At 37.9% G+C, this 15,094-nt stretch overlaps 2 protein-coding genes across 4 annotated transcripts in view; both read right to left on the reverse strand.

Annotated features, from left to right (window-relative positions):
* Positions 1–8,331, reverse strand: part of usp13 (ubiquitin specific peptidase 13) — a 42,659-nt gene extending 34,328 nt beyond the window's left edge. For all 3 annotated transcript variants that reach the window (XM_061738351.1, XM_061738350.1, XM_061738349.1), the window contains exons 1-3: positions 8,098–8,331; positions 3,882–4,007; positions 636–696 (exon numbers count right to left, since the gene is read on the reverse strand). In XM_061738351.1, the coding sequence (XP_061594335.1) occupies positions 636–696; positions 3,882–4,007; positions 8,098–8,211 (301 nt within the window). In that variant the 5' untranslated portion in view covers positions 8,212–8,331. The remainder of the gene's footprint in view (positions 1–635; positions 697–3,881; positions 4,008–8,097) is intronic.
* Positions 8,332–11,557: 3,226 nt separating this feature from the next.
* Positions 11,558–14,920, reverse strand: ndufb5 (NADH:ubiquinone oxidoreductase subunit B5). The gene is made up of 6 exons (XM_061737152.1): positions 14,768–14,920; positions 13,334–13,416; positions 12,631–12,697; positions 12,461–12,522; positions 12,101–12,207; positions 11,558–11,763 (listed from the first exon to the last, which is right to left on the reverse strand). The coding sequence occupies exons 1-6, from the start codon at positions 14,883–14,885 to the stop codon at positions 11,643–11,645; spliced, it is 558 nt and encodes a 185-aa protein (XP_061593136.1). The 5' UTR covers positions 14,886–14,920; the 3' UTR covers positions 11,558–11,642.
* Between the last annotated feature and the right edge of the window lie 174 nt (positions 14,921–15,094).

Raw genomic sequence — 15,094 nt, forward strand, 5'->3', positions numbered from 1 at the left:
TTTCTGGGCATGAAGGCAGAGTTTTTGAGGGAGAGCAGTATAAAACAGTGTGAAAACAAGACAAAAAAGTGTTTATCCGTTATCGAATTAAAAACTTTGTTCTTGATGAAATAGTGATATATTCCTCCATATATGAGGAAAGTGTAATGGCATTGAGTAATGTTGGACCTTTTCATGTTTCAAATATAAAGAAAATACTACTCTATACTACTCCTCATAGAGGTGTAAAAAGATACAGGATAGGATCTCTTTACCATGTTCAGATTCACCCCGAAGTAGCACATTTTCGTCTGCACATTTAAACATTTGCAGTAAAAACAAGCAAAAGTTGAAGAAAAGGTCACAATACTCTGACCTCTCACCTCCACGGGTCTGAACAAGCACCACCGTCAAATGAAATGCATCAGTTCTACTGCACTTTAAACTTTGATTCAGCTTATTAAAAAGAAAAGAAAAAAAACGTATATTGCTATGCAAGTGATGTATATTGACATATTGGACATTAAAACCACAATTCATTCATTCTATTTTTCTCCAACAAAAAAGGAGCAAAACAAAATCTTACTGTATAGTCAAAGCATATTTCTTTGAAATAGCTAACTTGAAATAGTTTTCCCACCCGTGTGTCTACCTACCCAGGAAGACTTTTCCATTCCTCCGTCTGGGGATGGCGCCTCCTGCAGCTCCTGTGGCTTTCTGCAGTTAACAGGAAGGAAAAAAGAGATTAACCTGGATCAAAGAGAATCTCCTCACAATAAACTTGCCTGCATAACACTTTGGATCATTGTGTAACCTCCTGGAAAAGAACAAACAAACAAACTCAATTTAATTGGGGGTGAGGGGGTGAAAAACAAAGTGTTTAAAGGGGACTGTTTATGGCATCTAATACCTATTTTAAACAGCTCTTGAATGTCTTAAAAACAAGCTTTTGATTGTTTTTGCTAAATAAATTAGAAATTCAGCCTCTGAGCCATGTCTTTATCTTCCCAGTCTCTAACCTCATTATCTATGCAGGATTCTGAGTGGGCGGGGCTATGATAATGAGGCATGTGCTGATTGGCTGTCTGAATGACGCGATACACCGCTACGAAAAAATGGCGGAAGCTCCGCCGGCGGAGTTAGTTGTGGGTGTGGTTTCACGCATCGGAGGCCAACCGATGTAAATCGCATCTTCGTTACGTAACGACAGGAGCAGAAACTGAACGGCTTGTAGAAGCCACATCACACTGGACGGCTCATCCGGGCGGCTGCACAGACACTGCAGAATTTGGTTGCTTTCCTCCTTCTCTGAGTTGGCAGGGTGAGGGGAGACCACTTTATATAAGTTAAAGCAAGAGAAAGCGTGTTTTTCATAATAGGTCCCCTTTAAGTTCTCCTTAGACAGACCAGGATGGTTATTTTGTTAGAAATAGATGCTGGATGGTCCACTTGCCATGCAGGTCAAGTTACAAGGCAGGGGGGGAAACCCCTCCTATCACAGCAGGATCAAAATAAACAGCTGATTAATTGAATTTCTTTATTTGCACTGACTGATTTAAAGGACATGGACAGATACTATTTACAGTCCTGTTTGGGCTTGTCTTTGCCTCTAGAGTGAGTTCATGTCTTTACTATATTTACCTTCGTTTAGCACAACATGCTGTTCATTGTGATAGAAAGCCATTATAAATAAATAAGTAAATCGGACAGTAAATGAATCACATAGAAATATTAAATTTTAAAACAATGCAGTGCTGCTGTCTGGTTTGATCAAGTTCATTTAGACTCTATGCTGGTGGTGGTCAGACAGAGCCGAAGGATTGAGAGTGCTGACGCAGTCAAGATCAAATGAACTGCTATGAAAGAAAAACAGCAGATACAGGAGCCTGCAGAATGTGAGCAGCTGTTTCAGACCAGATCCAGGCATGGAAATAGCAGCTCTCTACAAAGCAGAACTGATGTGTGCGCAATTAGAGCCAGCGACAAAATACAGCAGCAGATCAGGCCTTTGTTGTTCCCCTTTAACTTTTCAAAGAGAGGCAGGCCTGTTTGGGTCCATGTGCTATTTTTCTTCAGAATGTTCTGCAGGAGGTGTTACTTATAACCATTGAGATGATGGTAAAAAAGTACATTCAATGTGTAATTAAACTACGAATCCAAAAGTTTTGTTTGTTAAAATCATTTTTTTTTGTTTTTTTGGTCCCAAAATTTTGCATCCACACCTAAAAGTTTTATTTGAAATTTTAAACACATTTGTTCGATTTCCTGGGCAAGACCAAACCAGAAACATGTGAGACAATTCTCTTAGTGAGTCCTGACTGAAGCGTCACCTCGTCAATATCCTCCTCTGTGATGTTTTACTCACAGATAGTGAGAAAAAAAAAGGAATTTATAAATCAGTTTTAAATATGAAATCATTCTTGGCAGTAAGATGGAAATCCTGTGAAACTTTGGCCTTATTCTCTGTCGCCTGCATTCAGCAGTGAACCGTTAAAATCTCTATATTGCTGAACTGTCACTTCAGTCGGAACTGACTCACTTCGTCCATCTTCTGCTTTGGTCACAAAACTTTTGGATTCACAAATAAAATGTATGGATTTAAATACAAAACTTCTGCAATTATTTTTTTCTTGCAAAAAACTAAACATTATTTAAATTGCAGTTTGTATAATTTTACTCTCAAATTGTTTTTTGACCGTTTGGTCGCAACTACCAGAAAACAAGTTACGATGTTTGACAATATGCATTCAACTACGGTTGTCTTTTTGACTGTGCTATACACTGATCCAGTTAAGATGTCTTGTCTGTATTAATTTTGTCAAGGAAATGTTAATTCACAAATATTTTTGTCAATCATTTCAAGTGATTTTCTGTTTTTGTTTTTATTTAACAATATTGTATTGACAATTTGAGTGTTTATCTTCAAGCAAACAGTCTTTAACTGCTCCGTGAAAATCATCTCTCTTTTCATTAAGTTTCACATTTTTACATTTTCAGGTCATCTGATACAGACAGCGAATCTTAGAGGAACATTAAAAACAGTCCTATCAGAGGGTAAAAAGTGTAAACTTTAAAACAGGGACCAAAGAGATGTGAATAAAAGCAGGTTCAAGCAAGATAGAACATGTGTTTGCAGCAAAATGGCAATAAATGTTAGAATTTGGGGCAAAAGAGCTACTTCAAAAAGAACTGTATTAAAAGGCGTTTCCGTCTGGCTATGAACTCGCCTCCTTTTGCATGAACGGACACGACACTGCAAGACATTTTTCATGTACAGACTAATGATGAGCTGGAAGGGACTGGATGAAGATCCCTGTAGCAACAGTCCTTTCCACAGCTTGACTGCCGGGACCTTATCCACACTATCAGATAAGTGAAGGGATATTTTCAGTCATGTCAGAGGCTTAAAATATCTTTCTTTTTTTTTTTACATAGATCAATTGCACGTAGAAACATTATTTGCCATTTTGGTTGAAGCACATATTCCATTCAAACTTAGAAAAAAAAAAACAATTTAGTCACATTTCTTTGTCCAGAACAAATATTTACACTAACTTCCCTTTAACAAAAGTTATGTTTTGTTATGTCCTCATGAAAATGTATTATATCATTTATTACAAACTGAAATCAGTATTTTTTAATATGATACAGAATCTTGTGAACTTGCAGTTAGACTGCAGGTGTAGCTGTATTTGATCTTTCTGTATGACTCTTGATTGTCTATTGTATTGATATATTTCCTGTCTTTTAGGTGCTGTTAAACTGGATTCATAAGCTACACAATAACAGAAAAAGAAGAAAGTTTCTCCTCCTTTATTCTAGAGCTGCTCCTAATGTGACCTAATTTCCTACTGTAGGTCCTGCCAAAAAAAAACGTGGGGGGGGGGGTCTAAATTTCTTACCTCTTTGACATGACGTTTGAGGTGCATGTAAACACTCTGTCCAGTTTTGCGATAATGTCTCTCCACATGTTCTCGTCCGAAGCCCATGAATGTGTTCATACACACATACAGGCCTCCTTCAGACTCCTGCAAACAACAAATCACACAACGTTTAACAGCAGCAACAGCAGCCTTCACATATCCTGATGACTTATGTGGAACAGCCTGTCGGAGGATCTGAGAGGAGCTGGAAATGTGGACATTTTTAAACGTAGACTAAAAACTCATCTCTTTGGTCTGGCTTTTATGTAGCTTCAGCTTTTATAGTTTTATTCTGTTTAACATTTTTTAGAGGTATTTGTTTTATTTATTTATCTATTTCTTATAATGTTTTTATTATTATTATATTTTATTGTTGTGGACTGATTTTTTTTTAGCCTTAATTCTTGAACTTTTATCATTATTTCATTTTAATTAACTATATTGTATGTCAGTGTGCATTGGTCTCCCAGTTTTTATTTTTGTTTTTATTATGCTTATTTTTCAGTCAAAATGTCAAAGCACTTTGTATTTCATGTACCTGGATGAAAGGCGCTATACAAATAACATTTGATTGATTGATTGATTGATTGATTGATTGATTGATTGATTGATTGATTGATTATTAAAAAGGTTTCAGAATTAACATTTGTAAAACATCTGCCGACAGTTTTACACATGTGCCTAATCTCTGGATGACGAAAATTATTAAAAACGAGAAAGGAGGCAGACATTTTAACCACATTACTGAGGTGAAACCAGGATAAAGCATTGTGGCGACATTAGAGATGTAACATGAGGGCTACGTTCCAGTTTTCAGATGTGGCTTACACTCACCGGACACTTTATTAGGAACACCTGTCCAACTGCTCGTTAACATACATTTCTAAACAGCCAATCACATGGCAGCAACTCAATGCATTTAGGCATGTAGACACGGTAAAGACCATCTGCTGCAGTTCAAACCAGCACCAGAATGGGGAAGAAAGGTGATTTTAATGACTTTAAACGTGGCATGGTTGTTGGTGCCAGATGGGCTGGTCTGAGTATTTCAGAAACTGCTGATCTACTGGGATTTTCACACACAACCATCTCTAGGGTTTACAGAGAACGGTCCGAAAAAGAGAAAATATCCAGTGAGTGGCAGTTCTGTGGGCGCAAATGCCTTGTTGATGCCAGAGGTCAGAGGAGAATGGCCTGACTGGTTGGAGCTGATAGAAAGGCGACAGTAACTCAAATAACCATTCGTAACAACCGAGGTATGCAAAAGAGCATCTCTGAACACACAACACGTCCAACCTTAAGGCGGATGAGCTACAGCAGAGGAAGACAACACCGGGTGTCCGCTAAGAACAGGTAACTGAGGCTACACTTGGCACAGGCTCACCAAAATTAGACAACAGAAGATTGGGAAAACGTTGCCTGGTCTGAAGAGTCTCGATTTCTATGGTAGGGTCAGAACTTGGTATCAAAAGCATAGAAGGCATGGATCCATACTGCCTTGTATCAACGGTTCAGGTATGGTGCTGGTGGTGTAATGGTCTGGGGGATATTTTGGGCCCATTAGTACCAATAGACCATTGTGTCAACGGCATAGCCTACCTGAGTATTGTTGCTGACCATGTCCATCCCTTTATGACCACAGTTTACCATCTTCTGATGGCTAATTCCAGTAGGATAACGCGCCATGTCATAAAGCGCAAATCATCTCAGACTGGTTTCTTAAACATGACAATGAGTTTACTACTCAAATGGCCTCCCCAGTCACCAGTTATCAGCTCTATTAGCAGCTTTGGGATGTGCTGGAACAGGTGATTTGCATGATGGATGTGCAACCGACAAATCTGCAGCAACTGCGTGATGCTATCATGTCAATATGGACCAAACTCTGAGGAATGTTTCCAGAACCTTGTTGAATCTATGCCACAAGGATTAAGGGCAAAGGGGGGTCCAGCCCGGTAGTAGCAAAGTGTACTTAATAAAGTGGCCAGTGAGTGTATATATCACACCAGCAGTGGCAGTCTCTATATGCATGTTGGATGTTAAAATGCAATAAAGCAACTAAAAATACAGTCATGAAAGCATCTGTTCATGCCTGCTACTTTAAGACTTAACCAAACGTCGATGATTATTATCTTTAATCTTATGTTTCATACAGTTTTATGCTGTTAACTAAAAGTTATCATTCAGAAAAATGCAATATATGAAGTTTGATGCACTGCTTTTTTTATTTTGAGGCAAGTATTTCATTGACTTACTGCATCAAAAAACAATCTGGGCTTTTCACTGATGTTCACACTCGGCATGTGAAGAGAAAACCCCTGGAAAAACACCCTTTCTAAACTAACCTAAATCTGCAATCACTGTGGGCTTTATAAACCCCAGTGTTAAACCTTTAAGTGGCTCGGAGTGACATACGAGCTTCAACAGTGCAAGGACCAAAATAAACCAGTCCTGAGGCCAACATGATGAACTCCAGACAGCTGAGTCACCTTTAAAAACGGTTTCAGTCGAGAAAGTGTTACAAGGAGCATTTTTGGACCCCAAGTGAAGTTTGTTCATGTCTGCCCCGAGGCTTTACAAGTACAAAAAATAAAGAGATTTTGGTTGTATCCTGCATATTTTTTGACATGTTTAAGCCTCAAATGAAGCTAATGTTCAGTGGTTTTTGATTCATTGTGATCATTTGTAGAGAAAGCAAACAAATAAATGAGGTCATGTACCAAAAAGTCAGCTGAAACTGGACCATTATAGTTCCCAAAGACTCACTTCTGAGTTAATAATCTAATATTTAATTCCCTGAAATGAAACTAATGTTTGTATCTTACATCAGACAACAAAGACTACCGCCAAACAACATAATTAGCTCGGGACGAGGGGGCTGTGTGTGCACTGTTCTGTGTAAGATGTTATATTAATAATATTAATAGCCACTTCCCCCGATTGGAGGGATTTTGGTGAAAAGTACACACCACAACCCCCTGAAGTGATGCAGGTGGAGGTCTGCTGGGGCGCAGCCAGGTGTGATGGCCGGCCTGCTGGGAGCCCGAAACCAGGTTAACAGTGCAAAAAAAGCGAAACCCCCTGTAGCACCCTATAATGTAATAATTTCCTGAAAATGTAATAACGCCTGAAAATGTAATAAAATTTCCACTTAACTCATTCGAAAATCCAATAATGTAATAACTTCACCAATAATGTAATAAGATATCCTGACTGATATTGTAATAACATGTTTACCGATAATGTAATACCTTATTACATTATTGGGAATTTATTACATTTTCAGGTGGGTCTTCTTTTTTTTTTCCAAAACTGATAATGTAATACTTGACAAATTATGTAATATAGATGTTCATTTTCAGTCCAGTCTCCTACATTTTGTATCTAATGTTATATATGCTGGATTTGAAACACCAGAATGACTATTGGGTTAAATTGCAGACTTTGAGTACCATGTAATAAATTCAACACAAAGTAATTCAAAGTGCTTTACATCAACATTAAAAGCGGTAAGACATAATTAGACAGTAAATAACAAATAAAATGAAATAAAATTACGAGAAAAGAAAGGTAAAATAATAAAAAGTAAGTTGTTACAACTAAGGGCAGTAGAGAACAGCAGGTAAGTATTTAAGAGTACGCTTCAGTAAACAGTAATGTTTTTAGGCCTGATTTAAAGGAGCTGACAGTTGGAGCAGACCTCAGGTCTACAGGAAGTTTGTTCCACCGGTGAGGAGCAGAATAACTGAACTGCCTCACCTTGCTTGGTTCTGGTTCTTGGGACACACAACAAATCAGATCCAGATGAACCTCAGGGGTCTGGGAGCTTCATAGGAACTAACAGATCAAGCATGTATTTTGGTCCAAGACCATTCAGGTCTTTGTAGACCAGCAGTAAGATTTTAAACTCTATCCTTTGACTCACTGGAAGCCAGTGTAGTGATTTCATGACCGGTGTAATATGGTCCAGTTTCCTGGTGTTTATAAGGACTCAGCGTTCTGAATCAGCTGCCTGATAGATTTCTTGTTAAGGCCTGTAAAGATGCCATTGCAATAATCCAAACCTACTGAAAATGACTGCATGAATACGTTTTTCCCTGCCTTGTTTAGACAGAATCCCCTTAATTCTAGCAATGTTTTTAGGTGATAATAGGCAGAAGGAGGAGGAGGAGGAGGAGAAGGAGGAGACACTTACGGGAGAGTCGAAGGAAAAGGCACATTCGCTCTTGAAAACCCTGTCTCCCGTCCTGGGGACCCTGATGGTGGGCATGTAGGGGACCAGCAGCTCTCCCAGGTCTGCAGCCATCATCCCTGCTGGCGGCGGAGTGGCCGCAGCTCCCAGCCGCGCCGCCACACCAGAGCAGGCTATTTTTAAAGCGCTCCGTCTCTACATTCCTACGGCCAGGGGGATGTGACGAGGAAAAATATAAGAGTCAGAAGGGCCAGAGGAGAGCGGTGGTCTTTTGTTGTTGTTTTGATTTTTTTTTTTTTTTTTTTTCTCTCGCTAAAGGCATGGACCTGCGCAGAAATTACAGAGCTACTGTTGGCTGATGACGCCTCTCTGCTCTCTCAAGGGTATTCTACCAGAAAGGGCCACTCCCTCTGCTGAGAAAGCTTCATTAAGACACCGAAAATTTATTTGTAAGCCTGTTTTCCTCTGGAAATACATGCCACGTTTAATCTGCAATTTAGAATTTCGTCAAATTGCTGGGTTTTAACCTGCATCAAATTGCCACTGTACATCTGCACCATCATATCCACGGTGTCATTTCTCACCACATCTGCACATGTCTGCCACCTGGCGAAGCCCTGTGTTCATTGCATTGTCTAATACTGTACCTTCATGCTGGACGTCTCAAAGTCCTCCAATGTACGACTGAAAGATGTATTAAAAATAGTGGTCAATAGAATTATTGATACATAAGGAATTTAAAATATATATTCACTAAATGTACTGCCCATACCTAATAAAAACTACAGTAAAAACCACACACGCCCTAGACCAGTGTTTCTCAATCCTGGTCCTTGTGGGCCCCTGTCCTGCATGTTTTAATTCCCTGCACCAACACACCTGACTCTAATTAATGGTCCTAATTAGCTTGTCATCAAGGTCTGCACAACTCTGTTGATGACACAGGTACTTTTATCACGGTGTGCTGAAGCAGGGTAGCATCTAAAACATGCAGGAAAGGGGCCCACGAGGACCAGGATTGAGAAACACTGCCCTAGACACAGCATAAAACCCACAATATCTTCAGCTTCACAAGTCTTTAAATCTTTACAGGAAAGTGAACATATTTGGTCGGTCTATGGTTATTACAAAGAAAGTTACAATGTTAATTAAGGTCCTTTGATTTTTTCCAATAACCCCTAGAGTTTTATTTTTGACATATTTTATTGATTGTCCTATAAAGGGTTTGATATAAATAGAAATAAAATAGTTTTATTTGCAGTGGGGGACTCTGTAACAACTACAAGGTAAAAGTTCATGCCTTGGGTTTAGGATGTTTTATAGTTCAGCCAAAACCATCAGAGTCAAGAACAGAATGCTCATAAATGGATTGAAAGGGCTACATATTTATTCTTCCCGATCACCATAGTTTGGTTTTCAGCTGAACAGTGAGGTTCTCATACCAGATTGTCATGCTATATACCTGATCAAACTCTCCACCACAGCTAGAATAAAAACATGTCTGTCTGGTCCACATCACATATGGTGAGTCTGCATAAGAAAAACAATCAACTTTCCCCCTGAAACAGCTAAAAAAATATATATATATATATATTTATTTATTTATTTTTTAATTCTCATTAAATTATGGAATCATTTTTCTAAATGTTTCAAAATATGCCTATTTGGGGAAAAATATGTAGTATTTGAGTTCCATAAAAGCTTGTTATTTGTTTTCTTCCTAATTGTCCTTGTGGTCAAGAACCCCCAACACAAAAAAGGTTTGGCCGCTGATTAAAATTTGATGTTATCATTTAATTCAACCATTAGAATGGTCAAAATGTCCGGTCAGCACAAGTCCGGTGCTCAGAAAAGAAGAGAAAAGAGAAGAAGAGAAGAAGAAAAAAATAGAGGCCTCAGAGATTCTCTACAAAAATATTTTTAAAAGGGTGGTGACGGTGAAGCTGGAATTAATAAAGTCAGCGTAGAGCAAGGTAAGAAACAGGGCAGCCAACGTTTACCAACCTTGTAACTTAACCTAACTGGCTAGCTCTAATGTTAACGTCCATTAGCTTGTATAAAAACCTGAAGAGCAGAGGGAGAGGAGAGGAAGAGGAGAAGGAGAGATCCGGGCGCAGGGGGGCCCATCTTAGATTATTTTGTCCGGGGCCCCGGCAAGACTGTCAGCTGGCCTGATTGTACACATGACCACAGGATTGTGGCCGCCAACAAATCTGGAGTCAAAAATCATCTCTTTTGTCAACAGCATTTGAAATAAGATGAGTTTCATCACAGAGATTTTCTGATCTGGTGATAGTTAACTAAAATATAATTTTTGTACAATAAACCCCAAATAGCAGTGCCATCTCCAAATGAAAAAAATAGTTCCCAGCATCACTGTGTGTATTTATTTATAAACCATATAAACTATATAAGGGAACTGTCACAATCCAGAGCGCCTGTGTTGACTGTTTTGTAGGCTGAGCATGTGTTTTTACGTCTGATATGCTGACTTTTATTGGTTTAAACGTTAAAATGTCACTTAAAAACAAGTAATGAGGCTGAAGTGCATTCAAATTATAAATATAAACAGCTTCCCCCTTAAAGATGATGGAGTTGTTCACACAACCTCCTTGAATAGAAATAATGAATTACAGTTGTAGCAGATTGTTTGAAAAGTCACACCAGGAAAATGTTAACCAAGTAAAGGTTTGCAAACATAATTAACTTTTAGTATAATTTTGAACATTTGAAGTGAGCGCGCCACACCCTTCAGGCCCCGTTGAACTGGTTCAACGGTGGTTTAGAGCTGACTTTAAGATGTTGGTGTTTACTTTTAAAGTAAAGCATTGTCTCTCACTTTTCCATCAATCTGATATTTTAGTAGTATATGTATCCATATTTATTCCAGAGGCATGACTGAACAACAGATGTGACAAAGAATTCTATGTCAAAGCCACTAAAGTAGGAAACAAGCAGCCTGATGAAACTTGTCAACAGACTTGGAGACCTCCTTTAGATAATTATATATTGCAATTCATTGTTGTATTATTTTGGTTTTGAGGTTGTCTTACCTGATTGAACATCTGTTTGTGTGAAATTGTAAAGAAAATGTGCTATATGAATGAAGAGTATCATCCAGACAGGTAGGGAACTAGATCCTATTTAAACAAAAAGTTAGACATTGCCTTACAGGTAGACTGTTATAGAACTGCTGTGCACAGACTGCTATGTATGTACATATTTCTTCTCCATAACACAAAAAAGTTTGCAGTTTATTTAATCTGGTTTGACAGAGTTTAAATTTCTTTACGCATGGACAGCACTTGCTAACTCCTGGGATGTTCCTGAGAGCTATAGCTTTAGGAACTTAGGAACCCTCTCAGCAACTGTGATGGCAGGCAAAATACATTTAGTAAACATAGTCCAGGTTAACATTTTTGTTGTTTGAACAGACTTAAAAAATAAACCAGCCAACTAAATATCGAAGTACATTGATACTTTATTTACGCAAGAGGGGAATAATTTACAAACAGATTGACTGGCATGATGCACTGATGACATCTCCGTTAATTGTCAGGTGAAGACTTGGGGCTGTGGTCGATTAGCTCCTTGTCAAGGGTCGGCACCTGGAACCAAGGGCCATCTCCTTTCTGCCTCATCTCCCGACGAACCTCCAGCTCTGTCAGTCTGATGACAAACAAAGTGAATTATACAACATTTTCAGAAACACAAGTGTGGAAATACTCAAACTGTGACAGACAAACTCCCATTCAGTGACTTCATGGATCAGACGTCACCCAATTTATCACTTAATACTTACTGTACATGATCAAATTTAGCCAAAGATCCTGATTTGTGAACACATTTTGAAGAAGATCTTTCTTTTCTTGTTTGACAAAAGATTTATTACCGTATTTTATTTTTATTGGTGGCTGATGACAGACATTTTGAGCTGTACCATCATGTCAATATGACCTTTTCTGTCCTTGGCACATTAGTAACAGGCTGAAACACTGCTACTCACCTCATGTCTCCCTTTTCCTTTTCTATTTGGATCGCAGCCATCATCTTTTCATAGTCCTTCACTGGGGAGTCATACAGGTATCTTGTAATCCACCTGGTGATGGGGTGCTGCAATGACAAAAACACAAAACCATTTCAGAGATTTTATAACAAAGTTACCTCACCATGACATATCACAGCATCACTCTCTGCTGGCACTAACCATTCAACATATGGGGACTTAAAATTAAACATAGCAGCTCATGAAGCATTCACTGGAGGTAAATGGAGATGTTTTACTGGTTGGCACCCGATCAAGAGGCGAACAATGAACCAAAAAAATAAAATAAAAAAAATAAATGTCATAATGAAAGCTGCGCACCTTGTAATACTCCCAGTGCTCAGGTTCGTAGTCCTCCGGAATTTCAGCTAGCTCTGCCTCACCTAGACAAAGCAATATAGTCCTGGTTTAATTCAGAGTAACTCATTTTTATTTTTTCATTTAAAAAAGTTGCACCATGGACAATAAAACTTGTAAATACGTGTACTCACCAATGAAGACATTCACACTTGTGACGATGATAGCCACTGGGATACCAGTCAACAGGACGTAAAATTGCTGTGGGAAAACGATTGAGAGGGAAAAGATGTTTCTTTTTACAATAGTTTTTTCTACCCAGAAAAATAAACTGCAGGTCTAATCAAACCATGTCATCGTCAAAGATTTGTTTTTCACAAAATGAGCTGCTAATAGCCCTAGCTTATATTACATATTTTGTATGATTAAAAACTACATATACTTCTCTCCTTTGCAAATCAAATTTTGACAATTTTTTGTTGATGCTTTCATTGCTTACTAACAGCCCCATACAACGACAGTGATGTTGTTGTAATAAAGGCTAATCCTTACAGAATCATCTATCTTCAATGTTAAATGTGATTAAAACAATGGCTTGAACAAATATTTGACAAAATGAAATACAAATAATAATAATAATAATAATAATAATAATAATAATAATAATAATAATAATGATAACAATAATAATAATAATAATAATAAGTACACTACCAGATTGGACTGAAACAGATTCACAAAAAGGATTGTTCAGGATTGTTGTAATGTCCAAAACAAGAGTGAATAATCCATCTTTGGTTCAATTCTCCTCAATAATGGCAGACAAGTGTGAAAAAAAAAATACTGCAGCTACAACTAAGGAGCAGAAACTGAATGACGTGGTAGTATAGTACTGACCAGTAAGCGCAGAAATCTTTTGTCATAGAAGCTAGTGGGTCTGATGATAAACAGTTCCTTTCCATGGCCCCAACGGACAGCCACTGCAAAACAGGGTAAAAGTTGCCGTCATGATCATGTGACTTTCAGATTTAATTATGAGCAATACTGACACAATGATTTTTATGAAACAAATTGGTTGTTGCAAACATGTCATGTAATTCAAATCAAATGTATTTTAAAGACAAATGTCACTCTTCTTAAGTTTTGATTATGAGTGAAATCAATGTCTGTTATAAACATCTTCACATCAGTAATTGTTAAAAACCATTACTAATATTTATAATATAAACAAATATGTCAGTATGGTATATCATAACATCATGACTTGTTGCATCCTACCTTTTTATTGATATATTGAATCTGATGGGGTTAACAGCGACATAGAAAAATCTAAATCCCTCAATCTGCTCGTATATATGTAGTCTACATCTTATTCGAAAAACATTTTGAATCAATTAATTTCGTTTAAGTTTTGACAGTTAATGCTGATATGATTAAACTTGAGGAAATTAACACTTAACATATCGTTGTGTCTGTGATCAAATTGTTGTATAAGCAACACAACTTTTTTTAGAAAGGCTCACATTAGAATTAAACATTAGAAGTGAGAGGGTAGTTTTATGACCACCATGTTGAGTTGGGTAAATCAGCCTTTTCCTTTTATGCACCGCAAGCTTGGAATGAGCTACAACACATACTCAACCTTAAATATTTACCCTCTCTTAACATGTTCAAACACATGTTAAAATCAGTTTTCACAGAACAATGTCATTGTTTTTAAATCAAGTGTCATTCTTGTCATGAATTCTTTTTAGCTTTCTGATCCTTGTATGTTTTATGTTTGTTTCTTGTTTTGATATTTTTTGTAAAGTTACTTGTCCTTGTATGTATTTTCTTTTATATGAAACTGAATTTATTTTTTTGCTGCTATCTTGACCAGGACTCCCTGGCAGAAGAGATATTGTATCTCAATGGGACTTTCCTGGATAAATAAAGGATAAATAAAAAAATAAAAAAAATGTATGTACTTTTATTCTAGGAGCTTTTATCGGTATTGTCTTGTTTTTATCGTTTTTTTTACCTTTATTTTAATGTTTTATTTGTATTATTTATGTTGTTTTATTTTTTGTGAAGCACCTTGTGACATTCCGTTGTCTGTGAAAGGTGCTATATAAAGGTGCTATATAAATACAATTTACTTACTTACTTACATCTTGCATATCGTCGGATACATTAAGATTTGGATGATTTTCTGTCTTGTTGACACCAAGACAAACGCTACAAGCTCATTTATGATAGCATGCTAACGAGACCCGGCGCAAGGTCATAAGAGAATAACACCACCTTTGAGCTGAGACGCTTCCGTATTTAAACCCCCGGGATGTCTCTTACCCTTTTCTGTCCGTGGGATTGTTCGAGTGAGTAGATTCGCCGCGGTACTTCCAGATTTTAGTGGACTCAGTCTGGCTGCAAAGGCAGCAGCAGCCCTGAGAACGCTCATGCCCACCATCGCTGCGGGAGGACAGGCCAGCAACGCGCGCTGTGATTGGATGAAGGGAAAGTGACGTCGACGCTACGTTTATGCTGCGTTCCATTTACCTCGGAAGTCGGAACTCGGAACTGGGAATGACGTCACAGCCGAGTTATCAGCGTTCCAGTTACAAAGTAGGTAAACAAGTTTGTAGTTCGCATATACCACATGAAAAATGTAAATTACAC

Source organism: Cololabis saira, chromosome 13 (assembly GCF_033807715.1).
Source record: "Cololabis saira isolate AMF1-May2022 chromosome 13, fColSai1.1, whole genome shotgun sequence".
Lineage (NCBI taxonomy): Eukaryota > Metazoa > Chordata > Actinopteri > Beloniformes > Belonidae > Cololabis > Cololabis saira.

What these genes read in the sequence shown, in the direction of transcription:
- ndufb5 (XM_061737152.1), bottom strand. Translation starts at nt 14,885, where the DNA reads ATGGTGGGCATGAGCGTTCTCAGGGCTGCTGCTGCCTTTGCAGCCAGA. An exon ending in AAAGATTTCTGCGCTTACTG is followed by an intron (nt 12,698 to 13,333) that starts GTCAGTACTATA and finishes GTTTTCCCACAG; the next exon opens with CAATTTTACGTCCTGTTGAC. An exon ending in AGCACTGGGAGTATTACAAG is followed by an intron (nt 12,208 to 12,460) that starts GTGCGCAGCTTT and finishes TTGTCATTGCAG; the next exon opens with CACCCCATCACCAGGTGGAT.